The following is a 16,301-nucleotide window of genomic DNA, read 5'->3' as shown; positions in this document are numbered from 1 at the left end:
TGTTATTTTTGACTGAAGGATATAGATGCAGAAAATCCGAAAGAAATCCCAAATGCATGAAAAAAATACTTTAAAACATTCATATATTAATGTTCAAACTTTCAATGGCACATTTATTGAATTCATACAAACCCCTGTAGATAGTTCATTTTGCCAATGTTCCATTTCAAGCCGTAAATTAAATTAAATATTTAATAATTCATTCAATGTTTAACAATTCATTCAATGTTTAACATCAGTGGTGAAAAAAGCTCAAAGTAGTCTCAAATCCCGCTTTCACAGGAAGAAGCCAATCAAATCTTTGCGTGTGGCGGTGGGAGTTTAACATATGCGAGGGTCTTTGAATTCAAAAGCACTGAAATAAGAAACAAAAAAGAACCTTTTCTAGCTGACATACAGGTGAATGGAATGGTTATTCTCTGGAGCTGCTGTTAGCACGCTAACGTAAAAAAAACATGAAGCGCTCCGAAAACCAAACGCTAAAGCAATTGAACTCTTTTTTTTTAACGTGAAGCGTTCAAATGTCTCATCACGCACTGCGAGTTAGATCCAAACATCAACACAAAGCAGCTTTAGGGGTCTGAAACCTTTCATAAAGCTGTTTGAGTCACATGACTGTCTATCGTTGATCTGATTGGCTAAAAGTTGCCTTTCATCAGGAAATTTAACTGAAATATACACATTTAGATTCAATAACATTAGAATTATAGTGTAACTACACAGCTTTACATTCATTTTTCATTGAGATAAAAAAAATGGAGTTACAAAAACATGTTTTTGAAAGTTGCAGGTGGATCTGAAAGGCCTTGTCTCCGCCCCTCCAGGAGTGGTTGGCGGCTCTGTTGGCCAAGGGGACTCTTTGGTATCACATTCGAGCAATTCAGTTTTTATTAACGTTCATAGTTTAAAACTTTAACAATCTGAAAGATGCACATCATCAAAATACAGACGATGAGCCTCAACTATAAAAGTTTCTCGAGATTCTTCTTGAGTTTCTGAAATAATCGAGAATCCGTTGTGTTTCCTCCAAACGAAGAGTTGTTTTAGTAGCTGAAGCCCCGCCTCCCCAGTGACTGTATACAAGAACTGGACTGAGTGAGTGTGATGTCACCTATAGCTGGCTATGGGTGACATCTCCCTGGGCTCTTTCAAAAAACTTTTAAATGAACGTGAGACAACCTTTCAAACTGTAAATGCTTTATTTATTGATTGATTGAGTGTGAGTGTAAATGAGAAATGTGTGTTATTGTTGTGCTGCTGCCTCTTGGCCAGGACGCACTGGCAAAAGAGATTTTTAGTCTCAATGAGTTTTTTTCTTCCTGGTTAAATAAAAGGTAAATAACAATAATAAAAATACTAATAATAATAGAAAAAGTCTTACTTCTGGCTCCAAAGAAATCTAGTCAAGTCAGTCGCCGTGTTTTCACAATATGGACGCTGCCATGATGAAAAATGGTCAGTAAGCGGTGACTGGTCTGGTAGGTCTGAGTCCTCATTTTTATGGAAACCACTTTCACCAATCAGTAGTGAGCTTGTTTGAAATCCACGCCCCCCTTCCAGACCACATACTTTTATTAAAGGCATCTGATTGGTCAGTTTGTAAATTGAATAAATTGAACACAGAAAAAATATTGTGAAAAAAAGATGATTATCAAAAAGATGTTAAAAAGGTATCAGAGCAGGAATGGTTCTTCTGACCAATAGAATGACGGAGTTATAGCTGTTTATTTCTCTATAGAAGTCTATGAAATTTTGGCTTCTTGGAACCAGCAGGTACTTCCTGTTTGGAACACGAGGGGGAAGGGTCACTCAGTCCAGTTCTTATCTACAGTTAATGGAAGCAACAAATTATGCTATATAATTCTACACATTGTTTATATTAAAACTGTTGGATTTCTTTTTAGCATAATCCATTTTAATAGTTATTTTTACTGTATTTTATATTTATTCTTCTGTAATTGGCCGGCCAACTCAACCAGAAATACTTTTCATTTTCCATGAGAAATGACTAAAAAGAGCATTGGATTAATCAAAGTTCTTTAATCAAATCTTTATTAGCACCTGATTACTGTAGTGCTACGTTCACAGCGGGCTCGCCAACGTGCGTTCAAGCGACCACTTTCAATGAAAAGTCTATGTAAATGAACACATATGCATGTTTCTGCGTTTAAGACTCTTGTGTTCACATGTCGCTACGGAGGTTTTTCAGTCCGTTTTTGGGCTGTACGTACAAAACGCACAGTGAAAGTTAAACCAGTTGAACTCTGACCAATCAGGGACTCAGATTTGGTAGTGCAGTATGGTCAGCCTCCCTGTTCCTTCATGGAAGTTTCAACTGTTTGAAAATTGATCATGAAGGACAAAATTAATCATTGCAGTTCCTTGAACACGCAACACGTGCCTGGTGTGATCATAGCGTACGAACAGCTAAGTCACTTAAGTTTTATTATAATTCTTGTTAAATGAATATGTCATGTTCCTTTATTGCAGGAAAATAAACAGCATTTTAGTGGAATCAGTTTGTGAAATGTTCTTCAGTGTGTCTTAGATTGTTCTTAGATTTTGTTTGTATGTCAGAACTGAAGTGGAAAGCCTTTTTAGATCCTGTTGGGTTCTAACCCTCACGCTTTAGAATTATATTCATTGAAACACATTTGGGTTAGAAATACGGAAAAAGATTTTTGGCTGTTCACCCATGTTTGAGTCAAATGTCCTTAAAGACCCACTCAAACAAAAATGATGTTTGTGGTGTTTTGAACTTGTTCTTGTGGCATTTTCCTGATGATGGAGGACAAAGATAAAGATAATTAAGTTCAAAGTGGCATTTCTGGGTATTTCTTCATTGGAACTGATAAAACAACGCAGTTCGAAAAAAGGTTGCAGCTGTGACGTAGAAAGAAAGATAAGCTGCAAGCTCTCAGAAAAGTGACGGAAGGGGGGCTGGGATGCTTAAACCCCTGGGAACGCTTTTAAATAGATCAAAACCTGATGGGAGTATTAAAATCTGAATACATTGTTTTCCTGTGGAGAACCAGTATGGAGAGAGTGCACTTAGGTGGGTGGAGGTCCGTTGGTGTAGTGTAACATGGGGTAGAAGGAGCGGGCGAAGTTGTTGGTCAGCGTACAGCCGGGCTCCCCTTCAGACAGAGGAATCAAACAGGGCAGCAGCAGGAGGAGCAGCAGCAGGAGCTGCAGCGGGAAGGCGGCCCGCAGGACCCGGAGGAAGAAGGAGCGAGGTGGAGACGGCCTCCTACGGAGAACATCAGGTTGATGTGTATTTTCATTGTTTTAAACGTGCTCGGCGTTGCTGTTGTATGAAAATGCTTTATAAATAAAGTTTGAGTTTGAATGTCTTCTAATGTTCTAGACACTGCAGATCTGAGTGGGCGTCCTCACCTCTGAGAGGACAGTTGTTTCTCTGAACGCCTGTCATCTGGGGATGCTTCTACACCTCCGCCGCCGCCGCTCTGGACCGCCACTGCCGCAGAGTCCTGAAACAAAACCGTCTAGTTCAAGAAACCCAAAGACGTGTCTGGAGTCTAGAATGGACCTGAAGGAATGTACCAGATGCTGGCGTAAGGCGCAGAGGTCCTCCTCCACCTGCCTCTGGAGCAGCTGCAGCTTGCTCCCCGTCACATGGAGCTTCTGCTGGGTGTCTTCTCTCCCCTCAAGACCGTCTTCAGGCTGGAGCTGAGACCACAAAGCCTGCAAGGCGGCCTGCTGGGTCTGCCTGACCCGCAGCTCCTCCTGCAGCTCCTGACAGAAAAGGAGATTTCCTTCAGAAGAGGGAAAAACAGCTCACTGCTGAGTTTGAACATTTCAGCATTAATGTGATGAAAACGCCAAAAAAGGTTTTAAAAAACCCAAAGAAACTCCACCATGTTTGGGATTTCAGTTTGGTGAAACATGAGCAGAGAGCAGTGTTTGTTTCATGGGAACGCCGGAATGCATGCTTACCATGTTCCTACCATGGTTCAGATCTTCATGGATCTCTGCAGAAGGCTGATGATGTCATCATCAGAGACAGGTGTGATTCAGCAGGGTAGAAATGACAAAAAAGCAGGGCAGTGGCCCCCGAACACCAGACCTGTAAAACCCTTTAACACCCAGACGTCGCTGGCGTCATCTAACACCAGATTTCCACTGATTTGTCTGTGCTGCATTACGTCTCCCCTGTGTTGCGTTGGGAGTCTCTCTCGCAACCATCAGTTTGTTTACGTTGCCTCCAGTCTGTCCCCCCTGGTTTCTGGAGGAGTGGTATGTTTTGCCACCCCCATGATGAGTAATTGAAATAGAGATTTTACTTACATCAATATCCTTGTCAAATGCATTATGCTTTTGTTTTCACAAAATTGAACCTTTCGTCATCCCTTTTCGACATGGATAAGGGTGTTATCCGCTTACTTAATGTACGTTATCATGTAGCACGTCACGAAACCCGGACTTGTTTCCTGTTTTCCCACCTTTTGCCGCACAATCGACATGTCAACAGACTGGAAATAGAACTCCTGCGTAAAGCTTGTGATGCGTTATGGAGGGACGGACGTCAGAGGTAGACATGACGGAGGCGATGTAAACATTCTGATGGATAAATGAACATTCAATGTTTTTTGTCTCAACGGACCAATGGAAATCAAGCGTCTTTTTTTCCCTAAACCCAGTGCCCAGAAAATTTCCCAGAAGTCTGTGCAAAAAAACTAGTGTGCATCAACGCTCACTACGTTTGCAATCATACAGTAGACCATGATGTATTATGTTTGAACCGTTTTTCATATGAATAAATATCTGTAAATCTATTTTTTTAAATAAATTATCTACATATTTAACATCAGAAGACAGTGAATTCCTAAATAGTCTTTGTAAATGTTTATGCTTTATGTTTTAGGTTTGGAAAATGGGTGATGTCATATTTACAGTGCCCTGGACATGACATAAATGAAATAAAGACATTGTTCCCTCAAATTAATTACATATTATTTGTACGTATTATTTGTATTTTGTACAAACAGATTAGTATTTATGACCACAAGTTAGCATTTTTTTGTTTTTTGTGTGTACAAATTAAGATTTTAGTTTCCTGAATTTCAACTCCTAATTTCAGGTCATGAATTATTAAATTGAGGGAATAATTTATTTAATTACTTCTTTACTGTCACATCCAGGGCTCCGTAAATAATACGACATCACCCATTTTTATGAAGAAAAAACCTAACAATCACAAACATTTACAACTACTATTTAGTATTATTTATTACTGTTTTGTATCTGCAATTCCTACAACTAATTTGTCGCGATTTGTGCCAAAGTTTGCGTTTTTGTGCACACAAATTAGTATGTCATGGCTGCAAATTCTCTGGCTCTGGATAGGACTTCACATTCCTTCAGCGGTTCCAGAGCAGGGAGGTCATTCATAAACAACCCAGGATTTCTTCATTAAATTTAATGTTGAGTAAATATATGGTATAGAAATAGATGCGAGGCTTCTGTGCTCAGGTCCAGATCATAACTGGGGATGTTGGAAATGGCCATGAGAAAACTTGGACTAGAAATGAGTGGCACTTTCTAGTCCACCTCAGCTCAGTGTGGATGTTCTGGTGGGAGTGATGGGGTTGAGGATCAAAGCCAAAATCCCAAAGTATTTAAATTTCAAATCAAAAGTTCACCATTTGATTAAATATCTATTTTTATAATTCTATTCAAAAACACTTGTTACACTTACAATACGCGTGTTGAATACGTACATCATCAGGTTTAGCAAAAAGGAGTGGGAGCAGACAAGATTTCTCTTCAACCCACTCCTTTTCAAGCACAATGTATTACCGTATTTTATGTCTTTTAAGCCACTGTGTGTTGACTTTTTCATTTGTTTTGTGTTTGAAATAAACTAAACCGAACTGAACACTTAAGTATTGAAATTAGTTGGAAATTAGTTGATTGATTGTCGCATATTGGTGTTGTTGAAACATCAAAAACATATAAAGAAAACTGTCCACCTTTTTGAATTGTATTTCTGTTCTATTTCACGGGAATCAAACCCTGATGTGTTTGAAGCTCAAAGAATCAAACCACTTTTTTCTTCTCTGAGTTTCCGTCTGGAGCTCTGAAGATGTGCGGCGGCTGTACTCACGCTGAGCGTGCTGTAATGGCGCCCCAGGGCTCCGGCCGTCGTTCCTGGGTGGTTGATGTCCACCGTGTAGCGTCTGCTCTCCCCATGAGGCAGCCACAGCAGCAGAGAGTGCAAGCTTTCGTGGAACTCCTGCATGGAAAAACTTCGTCTGTTACATCCAGCTCCAGCCGTCGTAAATTTGAACATAAAGGTTTCCAAAAGCCCGGACTGAAAGAATGCGAGGTTTTGCAGCTCATTTAAAGTCAGGATGTGAATGAAAACAACTCAAATGCTGCGTGTCAAAGCTCAAATGGACTAAAAAAACAGGTCAGGGAAGATCTAAACCCACCACAGTGCATAAAAATACAGAAAGGTCCAGCGATTTGATCAAACTGGACCACAACCAGCATTTAGCATCTTCATTCTTTTTGTAACAGAACATTAAAACAAATGGAGGAGAGATTATTGCTTTCATTCCAAAACCCTCCGTCTCATCTTTACTTCACAAAGATCACATCGTCATCTGCCAACGTGATTCTCCTGAGAGACACATGATGAAACCATTTTATTTCATTCACTTTAAAAATCCACTGAAAAGCCGCAGCATGGCTTATGCTCAGGCCTGGCTGCTCATGAGTGCTGTTTCTGTGTCCACCTTCATACCTGGCAGCGCATCAGAGTCTTCCTCAGACTGCAGTCCCATTGCTGCAGCGCTGTGCTGGCTCTGCTCCACTCTCTGTTCACCGCCATCAGTCTGTCAGGAGCTTCCTCAGCCTGCAGGTTGAGGGACAGCATGGTGGACTTGTAGTGGGCGAACATCTTCTGCATCTCCTGCAAAAAGAAAAAAGTTAAAGCCGTTGTACGGTCTGCAACATTCTCAGAGCTGCATTTTTTGAGAGGAGGGTGAACAGGTCTATTTAGTTTTTCCAAGATTCAGCAAAAGAACGGCTGTTTTTAGCCACACAGCTTCCAAAAGATTCTCAAGAAGTTGAAGAAATTTGTTTCGTTAATGAATTTTGAACTATTTTTTCAGTCCCATAAGAGAGTCTGTCCATTTTTTACAGTTTCACGCGCTGTGATGTCATCGTTTCTTTCAGAACACCGCATGCTAAATTGTGGCTGCTTTATGGATATGTGGTAGGGGCAAAATTTGTTGCCCAAAGGCACAAAAGTGTTAAATAAATCCGGTCAGGACTACTCAGAACTAATCATACAAATCTCGTTTCACACAAACACCTAAGACCTAAGACCTAAGTCTGGGTCTCCTTGTGCCGGTCCCCAGCCTGGAAAAAAATAGTAGGTTGTCAGGAAGGGCATCCGGCGGGAAAATCTCTGCCAAACCTCCTGTGCCTCTCAGTCAAAGCTGATTGACTGTGGTGACCCCGAAATGTGAATAATTTTTTACGGAAATAAGGAAAATAAAAATCCTTGTTACTTTGATTTCTTTGGCTCTATCTTCCATGTCAGAGATACTGGCTGCTGGGTCGGACTGCTGGAGGAGCTCCAGCTCAGGAATCACGGCCTCCAACCAGGAAGTGATGTCATCCAGATCAGAGGTGAGTTGCTGAGGCTCCTGAGGACCGGCCTGCTGCCTGGACTGAGCCCTGACAAGCTCCCAGCGCTCGATCACACCTGCTGAGCGGAAAGACCTCTTCAGTCCAGAGTATCAAACCCAAAGCTTCTCCTCCATCAGTTCTTACCCGACTGCTGGTCTGAAGGTGCGAGTCCCGTCAGCCCAAACTCCTCCAGCTGCTCCTCGTCATCCAGGATCAGCGACACTCTCTTCAGGTTCTGGATGCTGCCGCTGCACTGAGAGGTGAGGCGCAGCTGGAGATGAAGCAAAAGCACCATGAGAACGGAGATAAGAAGCTGCTGATAGGAAGTCCACTGTCGGTGTGACATGTACATAAGCCGGCTTCAGAGGAGTGCTGCTGAGGGTGGGCGTGGTCACGCCATGGTCCTCAGCGTCCAGCTCCTGTTCTCCAGATGTTTGCCAACCTGGACACTGAAGAACCTGAGGAGACCCGCCTGAAAGAGACCGAGGAGACAGGATCAGGCTGCTGAAGGTCATAACAAATATGAAAGCCTAAATATAGAGCAAAAAAAAAAGAAAAAAATCAAACACCTAAAGATATTTGTATTTATAAATACACGATTTACTAACATGAACAATGCAGAAATGCAGTCCTACATCATTAAACCACAATCATTTCAATGATTAAAACTCACTCTAACAAATATGTATGAGGACAAAAATGAAGGAAAAAATAATTGCTTTGAGGTTACCTGTTTGAAAAAACAGCTAAATAAGGGGAAAAGTACGGAGATGATATTCAAACTTAAAAATGTTATATTTTGACGACAAATTAGGGTGGGTGTGGCCTCCTGCAGTGATCATAGAGTGGGTGTGGCCTCCTGCAAAAATCAGCGGGTGAGCATGACCTTTTGTAAGTCAAAAAGTGGGCGTGTCCCCCTGCAGCGATCCAATGCTGGGCGTAGATGTATGCAAAGATTAAGAGGTAGGCGTGGCCTCTGCAACATTTACAAAGTGTGTGCGTCTTTCTTAAGGCCAGATAAGAGGTGAGTTAGTGTGTTTTGAATAGGTTTTTACAAACCTTTTTGAGAAATAATAGACATAGTTTGCTGCTTTTTGAATTGAAAAAGATAAATAACAGATTTTAATCATAAACCATTTCTACTGAATTTATAACTGCTACAAATAAGTTTTTACAATCTCTCTCCACATGTTTTGGTTCATGTTCCTGCCAGTTTTTTAAATTATTGGAAAATAAAATGAACATAAAGTGGAAATACTTGACAATAACAAATTATTGTTGCAATTTAAGATCATTCATTTCAATTTTTCTTTTTGAATCTATTTGAAAAGCTGCTTTTTTCACTGCACACTTAGTTTTATCACCTGATGCTCCATTTTTCTTACTTCTTGTCTTCATGCAGACAAATGTAGAAATGGTTCCAAACGTTTTCTTTTATCCTGCTGATGCCCTCAGAAAACTTTGTTTTACCATCAACAAACTTCTGGAGTATTCTGGAACCTCCAGTACAAACAATTTTTACTATATTTGTTAGATTTATTTGTGTTTTCCAAAGAGTCCATCTGTTTAAAGGATTTATGTTACAGACTCAGAGGAAAAGCTTTGGAGTGGCAGCTCTGTGGAACGTCTATAAACCATTTGTGAACCTCTGACAGGAAATGTAAGACTATGGCTGGAGTTTTGGAAGAAATATTAGCTGAAGTTCTACCTGATAGTGCAGTGAAGTAAGCTGGCCCCTCTTCTTCATCATCCTCATCATCTTCATGTGAGGATGAGCCCACATCCCCAGTGTGGTCCCACTCCAGAGGTAAGGAATCCACACTCACTGGCGTCTCCCTGCCCGACCGCTCCAGTGGGGAAGTCAGCAGATGGGTGGGCGTGGCTGGGAGGCTCCCTTGACTCCGCCCTAGCCAGGGTCGACCAATCAGCTCCAAGCTTGATTCTAAGGAGAACGTGACCCCAGAAGGCTCTGGCTCCTGTCTGATCTTCTATGGTGAAGAAGGGAAGAGGAGAATGGATGGAGGGCAGAGAGGAATCAGAGGGTGGATGTTCAGAGGCTCACCACATGCCGGCTCAGGCGCTGGTGGAAACGGACCAGCCTGCTGAAAACCTCCTGGCAGTACGAGTGGAGCTCCTCCAGCTCGTCCTCGATCAACTCTGCATCCTGAGGTGAACTTTTCTTGATCAGACCCTCTCCGAACACGATCAGGCCGTCGATGCGCTCCGTGTTCAGCGTGATCTCCTTCTGGAAACTCTGGACAAAGACAGACCATGAGCGACGGAGCTCCATCCAAACCAAGCTCTCTGTCCTTCCACCATCTCACGTTGAGCTGCTGTATCTTGTGATGGACGTCGCTCTCTGAAAAGTGCTCCACGTTGGTGAGCTGCAGGTCCAGCTCCGTCAGCCACACCAGCATGCTCTTTCTGGTGCCTTCAAACTCCTCCCGCTGGCCGGTAAAATGCTGCCCAACAGAAGAATTAACATCAACACCAACCCGAAGACGTTCCTTCAGCAGGAACTTCTACGTACCCTGAGTCTGCGGAGGATGGAGGTCACCCGGCGGTGCAGCAGGTCCCAGCGCCGGTTCCCCTCCCGGACCATGGCCTGGAGCTGGCCGGCTCTGTCGGTTCGGCTCTCCCGGGCCAGGCGGCGATACTGGTTGTTGAGAATTTCCAACTGGGTCAAACGTTCGTTCACTTGCCTCTGGATGCCCTGAAGAAGAAACAGATATTTTTGCTAAACCAAAAACAAGAACTTGGACTTCTGCACCGTGAAGACCAGCAGAAACAAATCCATCATCTGCTCCCCTCCAAACTGACCTCAAACTTCACAAGTTCCTCTTTGGCGAGCGTGAAGGGAACATCTGCAGAGTTGGGGTTGGCAGCAGTTGTCTCAGCGATCTTAAGCCAGTCCTCAAAGCAAGAGTAGTCGTTGAGGAATTTGCACCAGAGAGTCCACGTCTCCTCGACCCTGATGGAGGCGCCACATTACTCCTCTGATTTACCTTCAGTTAACTTCTAAACCTCAGAAGACTTTTAAATGTTCTTGCCTGAGTCTACGATCCAGAGCCAAAGTGCAGATGGTCGTCCAGCGCTGGTCCAGGCTGTGGCTGGTTTCCTGCAGGGAGTCGGTCTCTGCCTGCGTTCCTGCGGCTGCGTCTTCATCCTGCAGCAACACGCCGCACAGACTGAGCACTGATGCAACAGCCTCAGCGTGCTGCTCCACGTCCTCCTGCAGGGCCTGCAGACACAGAAGCAGCTAATGAAGAACTGCAGAAGTAAACGTGCAGCTTTGTTTTTTTTACTTTTTTGATCCAAGCGTGTTAATATGTTTTCAGTGGTATAGAAATTACAATTTAAGTATTCTTTTCATTCAGGTGTATTTATTTAAAACATTTTTAAAGAATCTCACACACAAGAAAATCAGCTGTCAGATTTTCATAAAGATCATGTTGTTAGGACATCTTAGGCTGCTCTAACCCAGGGAAAAATCTGTCTTCAAATTCCTTAAGCTATAGTAGATAGACCTTTAGTAAAATTAAAAAACCTGGGCCCTTAGAAAGAAAGTTTTGCTGTTTAAGAAAGTTTAAAACACAGTTTAAAGGCTGCTGACAAACTCATCAGTTTAACATTGAAAAGTTTCTGCAACGTCTGCTAAATACTAATGTAAGAAGTCCTACTGATCGATCACTTTTCAATAGTTCCTTTTGTTTGTTAAAGAAGGAATTTTCAAGATAAATATGCCTATTTAGTTTCTGACATGTTACTAAATATAGTATTAAACACTAGAAAAGGTAACTGAGCATTTATACACGGATGTGAAGACACGATGAATAAAACACAGGACTAAAATAAACTCTAAAAAAATAAAAATTAATCACTGCAGAAAAAATGTCTTCCTAAACGCTACTAAAACAGAAAAAGAAAATCCAACATTTAGTATATCGAAATCGTTTCTAAAATATGTAAGAAAAAAAACGGAAAAAGTGTAGAAAGAAAAAACATCATTTTTAATGATGAACTGTTTTTTTTTATTGAGAAAGATCCATCATTTTTTCTAATTTTTTGAATTTTTTATATACCTGATGGAAGAAATCCTGTTATTTTACCAATACTCTACTGAAGTTATCAAATCCATTAAGCAGCTACTAGTTTGGTTAGTTTTTCAGTGTAAATCAGCTTTCAGTTTACTTGATTTTTTAATTTCTACATTTTTATTTAAATTTAAGTTTATTTAGTATTTTATTTAAAACTCGTTTGCTTTTTTTATCTGAAAGTATATGGCACCTTTTGAAATATTTAATTTAGTGTATTCTTTTGGTATTGGACTCATTCGTCTTTCACTTTTGGCTCGTCCCATCAGGGGTCGCCACAGTGAAGATTTGCATGGTTATCTGGGCAGTGTTTTACGCCGGATGCCCTTCCTGATGCAACCCTCTCAAAGCAACCGGGCTAGGGACCGGCACAGAAGCAGAGAAGGGAACAGGGAGCAGCCTGGATTTGAACCCTGGTTTCACGGATGAAAGGCGCCGCAAACCAGCACGAGCTAAACTGGCTCCCGGTATTGGACTCATTCAAGTGGCATTATTCACTCTGAGTGTTTCGGTCAAAATAAAAGCACGAAAATTTGATTTTGAAGTAAAAAAAACAAAAACTGAGGTAACATAAAGTTTGTTTTTGATCCCAATAAAGCAAAGATGAAGGCAGATTTGTTAATGAAATTGATAGATGACACAAGGATTTTAATCAGAGTCAATTATTTGCTGGAGCATGAAGTGTTTGTTGTAAATCTGCTTCCTAAAACCACCTTAATGCCTCACTGTCCTTACAGGTGGCTACGGTCTGTCTGTGGTTAAAAACAGTCAAGCCTGTAGGTGGTCCACATTAAATATCAAGGTCTTAGAACACTTGGAGTAAAAATGTTCAAGCACATTTTTTTCTACAGGCATCCTATAGGAAACAGGTCATAGCAAACATTTAAAATGGTTTATGTGGAAGCACGTAAAAGCACACTTCAGGTTTCCGCGTGCGAAACTCTTGGGATCACCAATCAGTCAATCAATTAATTTATTACTTGTATAGCACTTATAAAAGCAGAGGCGACCAAGTGCTTAACATAAAATCAAATGAAATCAGAAACAATATGATACAATAAAGAAACAAAAAAGCAATAAAACAATAAAAAATAATAAAAGGATCAAATTATCCCTTGTGCTATCCTAGGCACTTTACCATTGGGAGTTGGGTCATCTAGACCCACTAGACAGTGCGCTGAACCTTTTTTCTTCAATGATTTGTGATCTTCACTGGTGTCCATGGATTACATGAAATCTTTCCACCTTTATCCACCTTTGTCATGGTAGGGAGAACACGTCAATGTAAGGGTGGGGTCATAGGATAGCACAAGGGTTAACAAGCTGACCCACTAACTCTGCTCACTGCAGTTAAAAGCCTGACTAAAAAGATGAGTTCTTAAAACTGTCTTAGAATGACTGACGGTTCTGGCAGACCTTACAGAGAAGGGGAGAGTATTCCAGAGTTTAGGAGCTGCAGCCGAAAAGGCTCTGTCTCCCCGAGTCACAAGCCGAGTCCTGGGAACCATTAGAAGCATTTGATCTTCAGACGTGGGTGATATACATGTAACAGCTCAGAGAGATACAGAGGTGCCAGACCACTCATCCACCGTTCAACCACCGTTCATGCATCGCTACTCAAGGTTTTAGGTTCATTTTTGGGCTCAACCTACATCAATGTACGTCAATTGAATTCTCCAGTGTGAACACCATGGGCTAAACACACTCGAACACGTATGACATTGCCTGGTGTCGGGGTAAGTCGTGGTCTTTTTCTCAACCCAAATGTTGTGCACAGCCCAAGGTGCCCGTTAATGCTGTTCATGTGATGTGTGTGCTGCCTGACGGTTAGAAACGAGGAAATTAGACAGAGTGTAGTTTTTGTGGATATCTTATGGACACTTATGTATCATTAATGTGCAGAATTCAGTTATGCGGCAGTGCTCGCACCTTATCAATGACTAGAGTGTGGTGTGCAGACACCGTATGAAAGCATCACCCGAACATCATAAGTACGGACAACTTCCCTTATTCTTAGAAATCCTTCGCAATACACTTAACACACGCAGGACAATGGTACGTTCCATTTTCATGACAACCCATAAGGTGGCTGTTTGAGCCTCGAGACAAACGTCAGACACACCTGGACTCCCCTAAGTTACAGCTGCACCTCTCCACAGACAAACCAAAAATCCACAGCACCTGTACCGGTGATATCGTCTTCTTATTTTTAACTTTTCGTTTAGCACATGACTGGTGTCATGTGTCATTTGGTCTTCTAAAATGTAGATTTACCAAAACATCAGATGAAGTTTAGAACGTCTTCTTCCTGTCCAGTGACTTAATCCTCCATTTGGTCAAAGAGGCAATTAAAACATATTAAATGTTGAATGAACTTTGCTCTCTTGTATTTGTTTATTTATTTTAATTTTTGCACGATAGATAACGGCGTCTTGTGTTTGTGTTTGGACCTGCTGCTCGGCCAGCCTCCTCTGGATCTCCCGCTGGTGACAGACGCTGTAGGTGATGGGTCTGGATAGCTCCGCCTCCACGCGGGAAAGCCACGAGCGGAGGTTACTCATGTTCTTGTCCAGCTGCTCCACCGTCACCAGAGTCTCCTTCAGCTTCTTCACTCTGTAAACAGGCAGACACCTCCTCATCATCAGCAAAGCCTCCAACTACAGGAGCCACACAAACCATAAAAACTTAGACTGAAGAATCATTTCTGGAAAAAATGGAAACAAAAAAGATTTTAAATTTAAATTCCCAAAGACTTCCATTTAAGTTTGAGTAAAAAGATAAACAAAGAATCTGGATAAAAAGAGAAACTTTATAAAACTAGAAAAACAGAGTAGAACATCTTTTTAAAAGCCAACTGCACTAACACTGTCAGGTGTCTTTCAATAAACCCAAAGTCACCATGGCAACCGTCCTTTTCATGAACACACAAACACGCGGCGCCACACCAACTGGTGTCATAGCAACGCACGGGACAATACAGGCCCTTATCCGAGGCTTAAAAGCCTGAAGTGTGCCCCATTTTGGAGTTTGAGTCAATTTCTGTGTTTGATCCCGCCTCCGCCGTTGAGGTCTAGCAGCTGCTGCCAGAACTTTCTCTCTGTCCACATATTCAGACGGGAAAACTGTGAAGAATGAAGAGGGTCCCAACAGGCTGCACGCTGAAACCGCTGGCCTGAAGGGTTCACCTCAGAGTCAGGAGCGTGGCGTTTGCAAAGCTTTGAACTTCCTCTTTCGTGGCGCCCGCCTTCACAGTCAGTCTTGATGGCACACCAAGCACCCCTCCATTGATGAAGACACATTTCCATTATGAGAGGTGGGTGTAAATCTACACACTGGGGAACTGGCATGTCCTTAAACATAGCTCGTCTTTCTTCTTTAAGACCCATACTGCTTTGCAGTCATCGTCTGATTCACATTCATTCCTACAGTGATGGTGGCAGAGGACTGACGCTAACCAGGCTCCCGGGGGGAAGTGGGGTTCAGCATCATGCCTGGTTCAAATCCCAGCTGGGAAATTTCTGGTTAGAGTTTGCATGTTCTCCTTGTGCATGCGTGGGTTTTCTCAGACAGTCCCAAAACATGCTGTAAATGTGTGAGTGTAACAGCAACAGACTGGCGAGCTGTCTGGTGTGTACCCCACCTTAACTATCAGGAGCTAGGATAGGAAGCTGCAAGTCCATCACCCTTTCGTTGTCAAAAGCTACTTGTGTAACAATGACATTAAAGGATTTCTGAAAAGAGTTTGGTGAGATTGGAAGATTCTTAAAGCCTATGGTATGTCCTGCTTCTTGGAACCTGGGGGTACTTCCTGTTTGGAACGCCAGGGGGGAGGGGTCACTCAGTCCAGTTCTTCTATACAGTCAATGGTCATTCCCGAGACTGTCTGATCCGTCAGGGACAATCAAAAGAAGAAGCTCCCATGGCGGGATCTTTGCACTTTTAACCAGCAAGGGATTCTGGGGAGTTTTTGATTTAAACTCTAACAACTTCTGATGTTTTCATTTCTTAAGACCGATTTTGCGTCTGAACATTTGTGTTCCTGTTGTAATTTCTCTGCAGCCCTAAGGCAGTTCAAATTCAAAGAAACTTTATGAACTCAACAGAAACTGAAGAAAACATCTTAGAACTGAGGGGCCAGTAAATGTCTTATAAATTCTTGATAAAACATATGCGACCTCTGTCTAAAAGAATACCAGCAAAGTTACTGAATCTCCTGCCCCTAGACTACAGGTTGGTGGGAAATAAGACCAAATGTGGAGTTTTTTCATTGTTTATTCATAGGCAGTATTTCCCAGCAGAGTTTGGCTCCAGAGGATTGGAGCAAAGCGCAGAATCATCAGTGAAAAAGCTGCAGTTTGCAAATCTTGCATTTATATCTCAAATAGTTTTGAGATATTAATTATTCAAGTACTTTTATTATTGTTGTCTTTTTCACCCTTATTTACAACTGCGTGTAACAAACCTAACAGTCAACTATCTAACCAAGCAACCATTAAACCAATAACTAATCAACCAACCACTCATCCATCCCTCCCTCCTTCCCTC

The 16,301-nt window shown here is 41.9% G+C and overlaps 1 protein-coding gene across 5 annotated transcripts in view; it reads right to left on the bottom strand.

The window, feature by feature from the left end:
• Nucleotides 1-1,941: 1,941 nt before the first annotated feature.
• Nucleotides 1,942-16,301, bottom strand: part of LOC105357234 (nesprin-2) — a 44,866-nt gene continuing 30,506 nt past the window's right edge. For 3 of the 5 annotated variants that reach the window (XM_023952713.1, XM_023952709.1, XM_023952711.1), the window contains 15 exons: nucleotides 14,207-14,369; nucleotides 10,713-10,903; nucleotides 10,483-10,633; nucleotides 10,193-10,375; nucleotides 9,987-10,124; nucleotides 9,725-9,916; nucleotides 9,371-9,650; nucleotides 8,013-8,134; nucleotides 7,807-7,933; nucleotides 7,542-7,741; nucleotides 6,770-6,937; nucleotides 6,128-6,256; nucleotides 3,565-3,756; nucleotides 3,397-3,491; nucleotides 1,942-3,250 (listed from right to left, as the gene is read on the bottom strand). In XM_023952713.1, the coding sequence (XP_023808481.1) occupies nucleotides 3,052-3,250; nucleotides 3,397-3,491; nucleotides 3,565-3,756; nucleotides 6,128-6,256; nucleotides 6,770-6,937; nucleotides 7,542-7,741; nucleotides 7,807-7,933; nucleotides 8,013-8,134; nucleotides 9,371-9,650; nucleotides 9,725-9,916; nucleotides 9,987-10,124; nucleotides 10,193-10,375; nucleotides 10,483-10,633; nucleotides 10,713-10,903; nucleotides 14,207-14,369 (2,530 nt within the window). In that variant the 3' untranslated portion in view covers nucleotides 1,942-3,051. The remainder of the gene's footprint in view (nucleotides 3,251-3,396; nucleotides 3,492-3,564; nucleotides 3,757-6,127; nucleotides 6,257-6,769; nucleotides 6,938-7,541; nucleotides 7,742-7,806; nucleotides 7,934-8,012; nucleotides 8,135-9,370; nucleotides 9,651-9,724; nucleotides 9,917-9,986; nucleotides 10,125-10,192; nucleotides 10,376-10,482; nucleotides 10,634-10,712; nucleotides 10,904-14,206; nucleotides 14,370-16,301) is intronic. The other 2 variants (XM_023952712.1, XM_023952710.1) reach the window with 2 other exon arrangements.

The sequence above is a fragment of the Oryzias latipes genome, chromosome 24 (genome assembly GCF_002234675.1).
Source record: "Oryzias latipes chromosome 24, ASM223467v1".
In the NCBI taxonomy this organism is placed as follows: domain Eukaryota; kingdom Metazoa; phylum Chordata; class Actinopteri; order Beloniformes; family Adrianichthyidae; genus Oryzias; species Oryzias latipes.
This window is presented reverse-complemented; position numbering and strand designations above follow the sequence as displayed.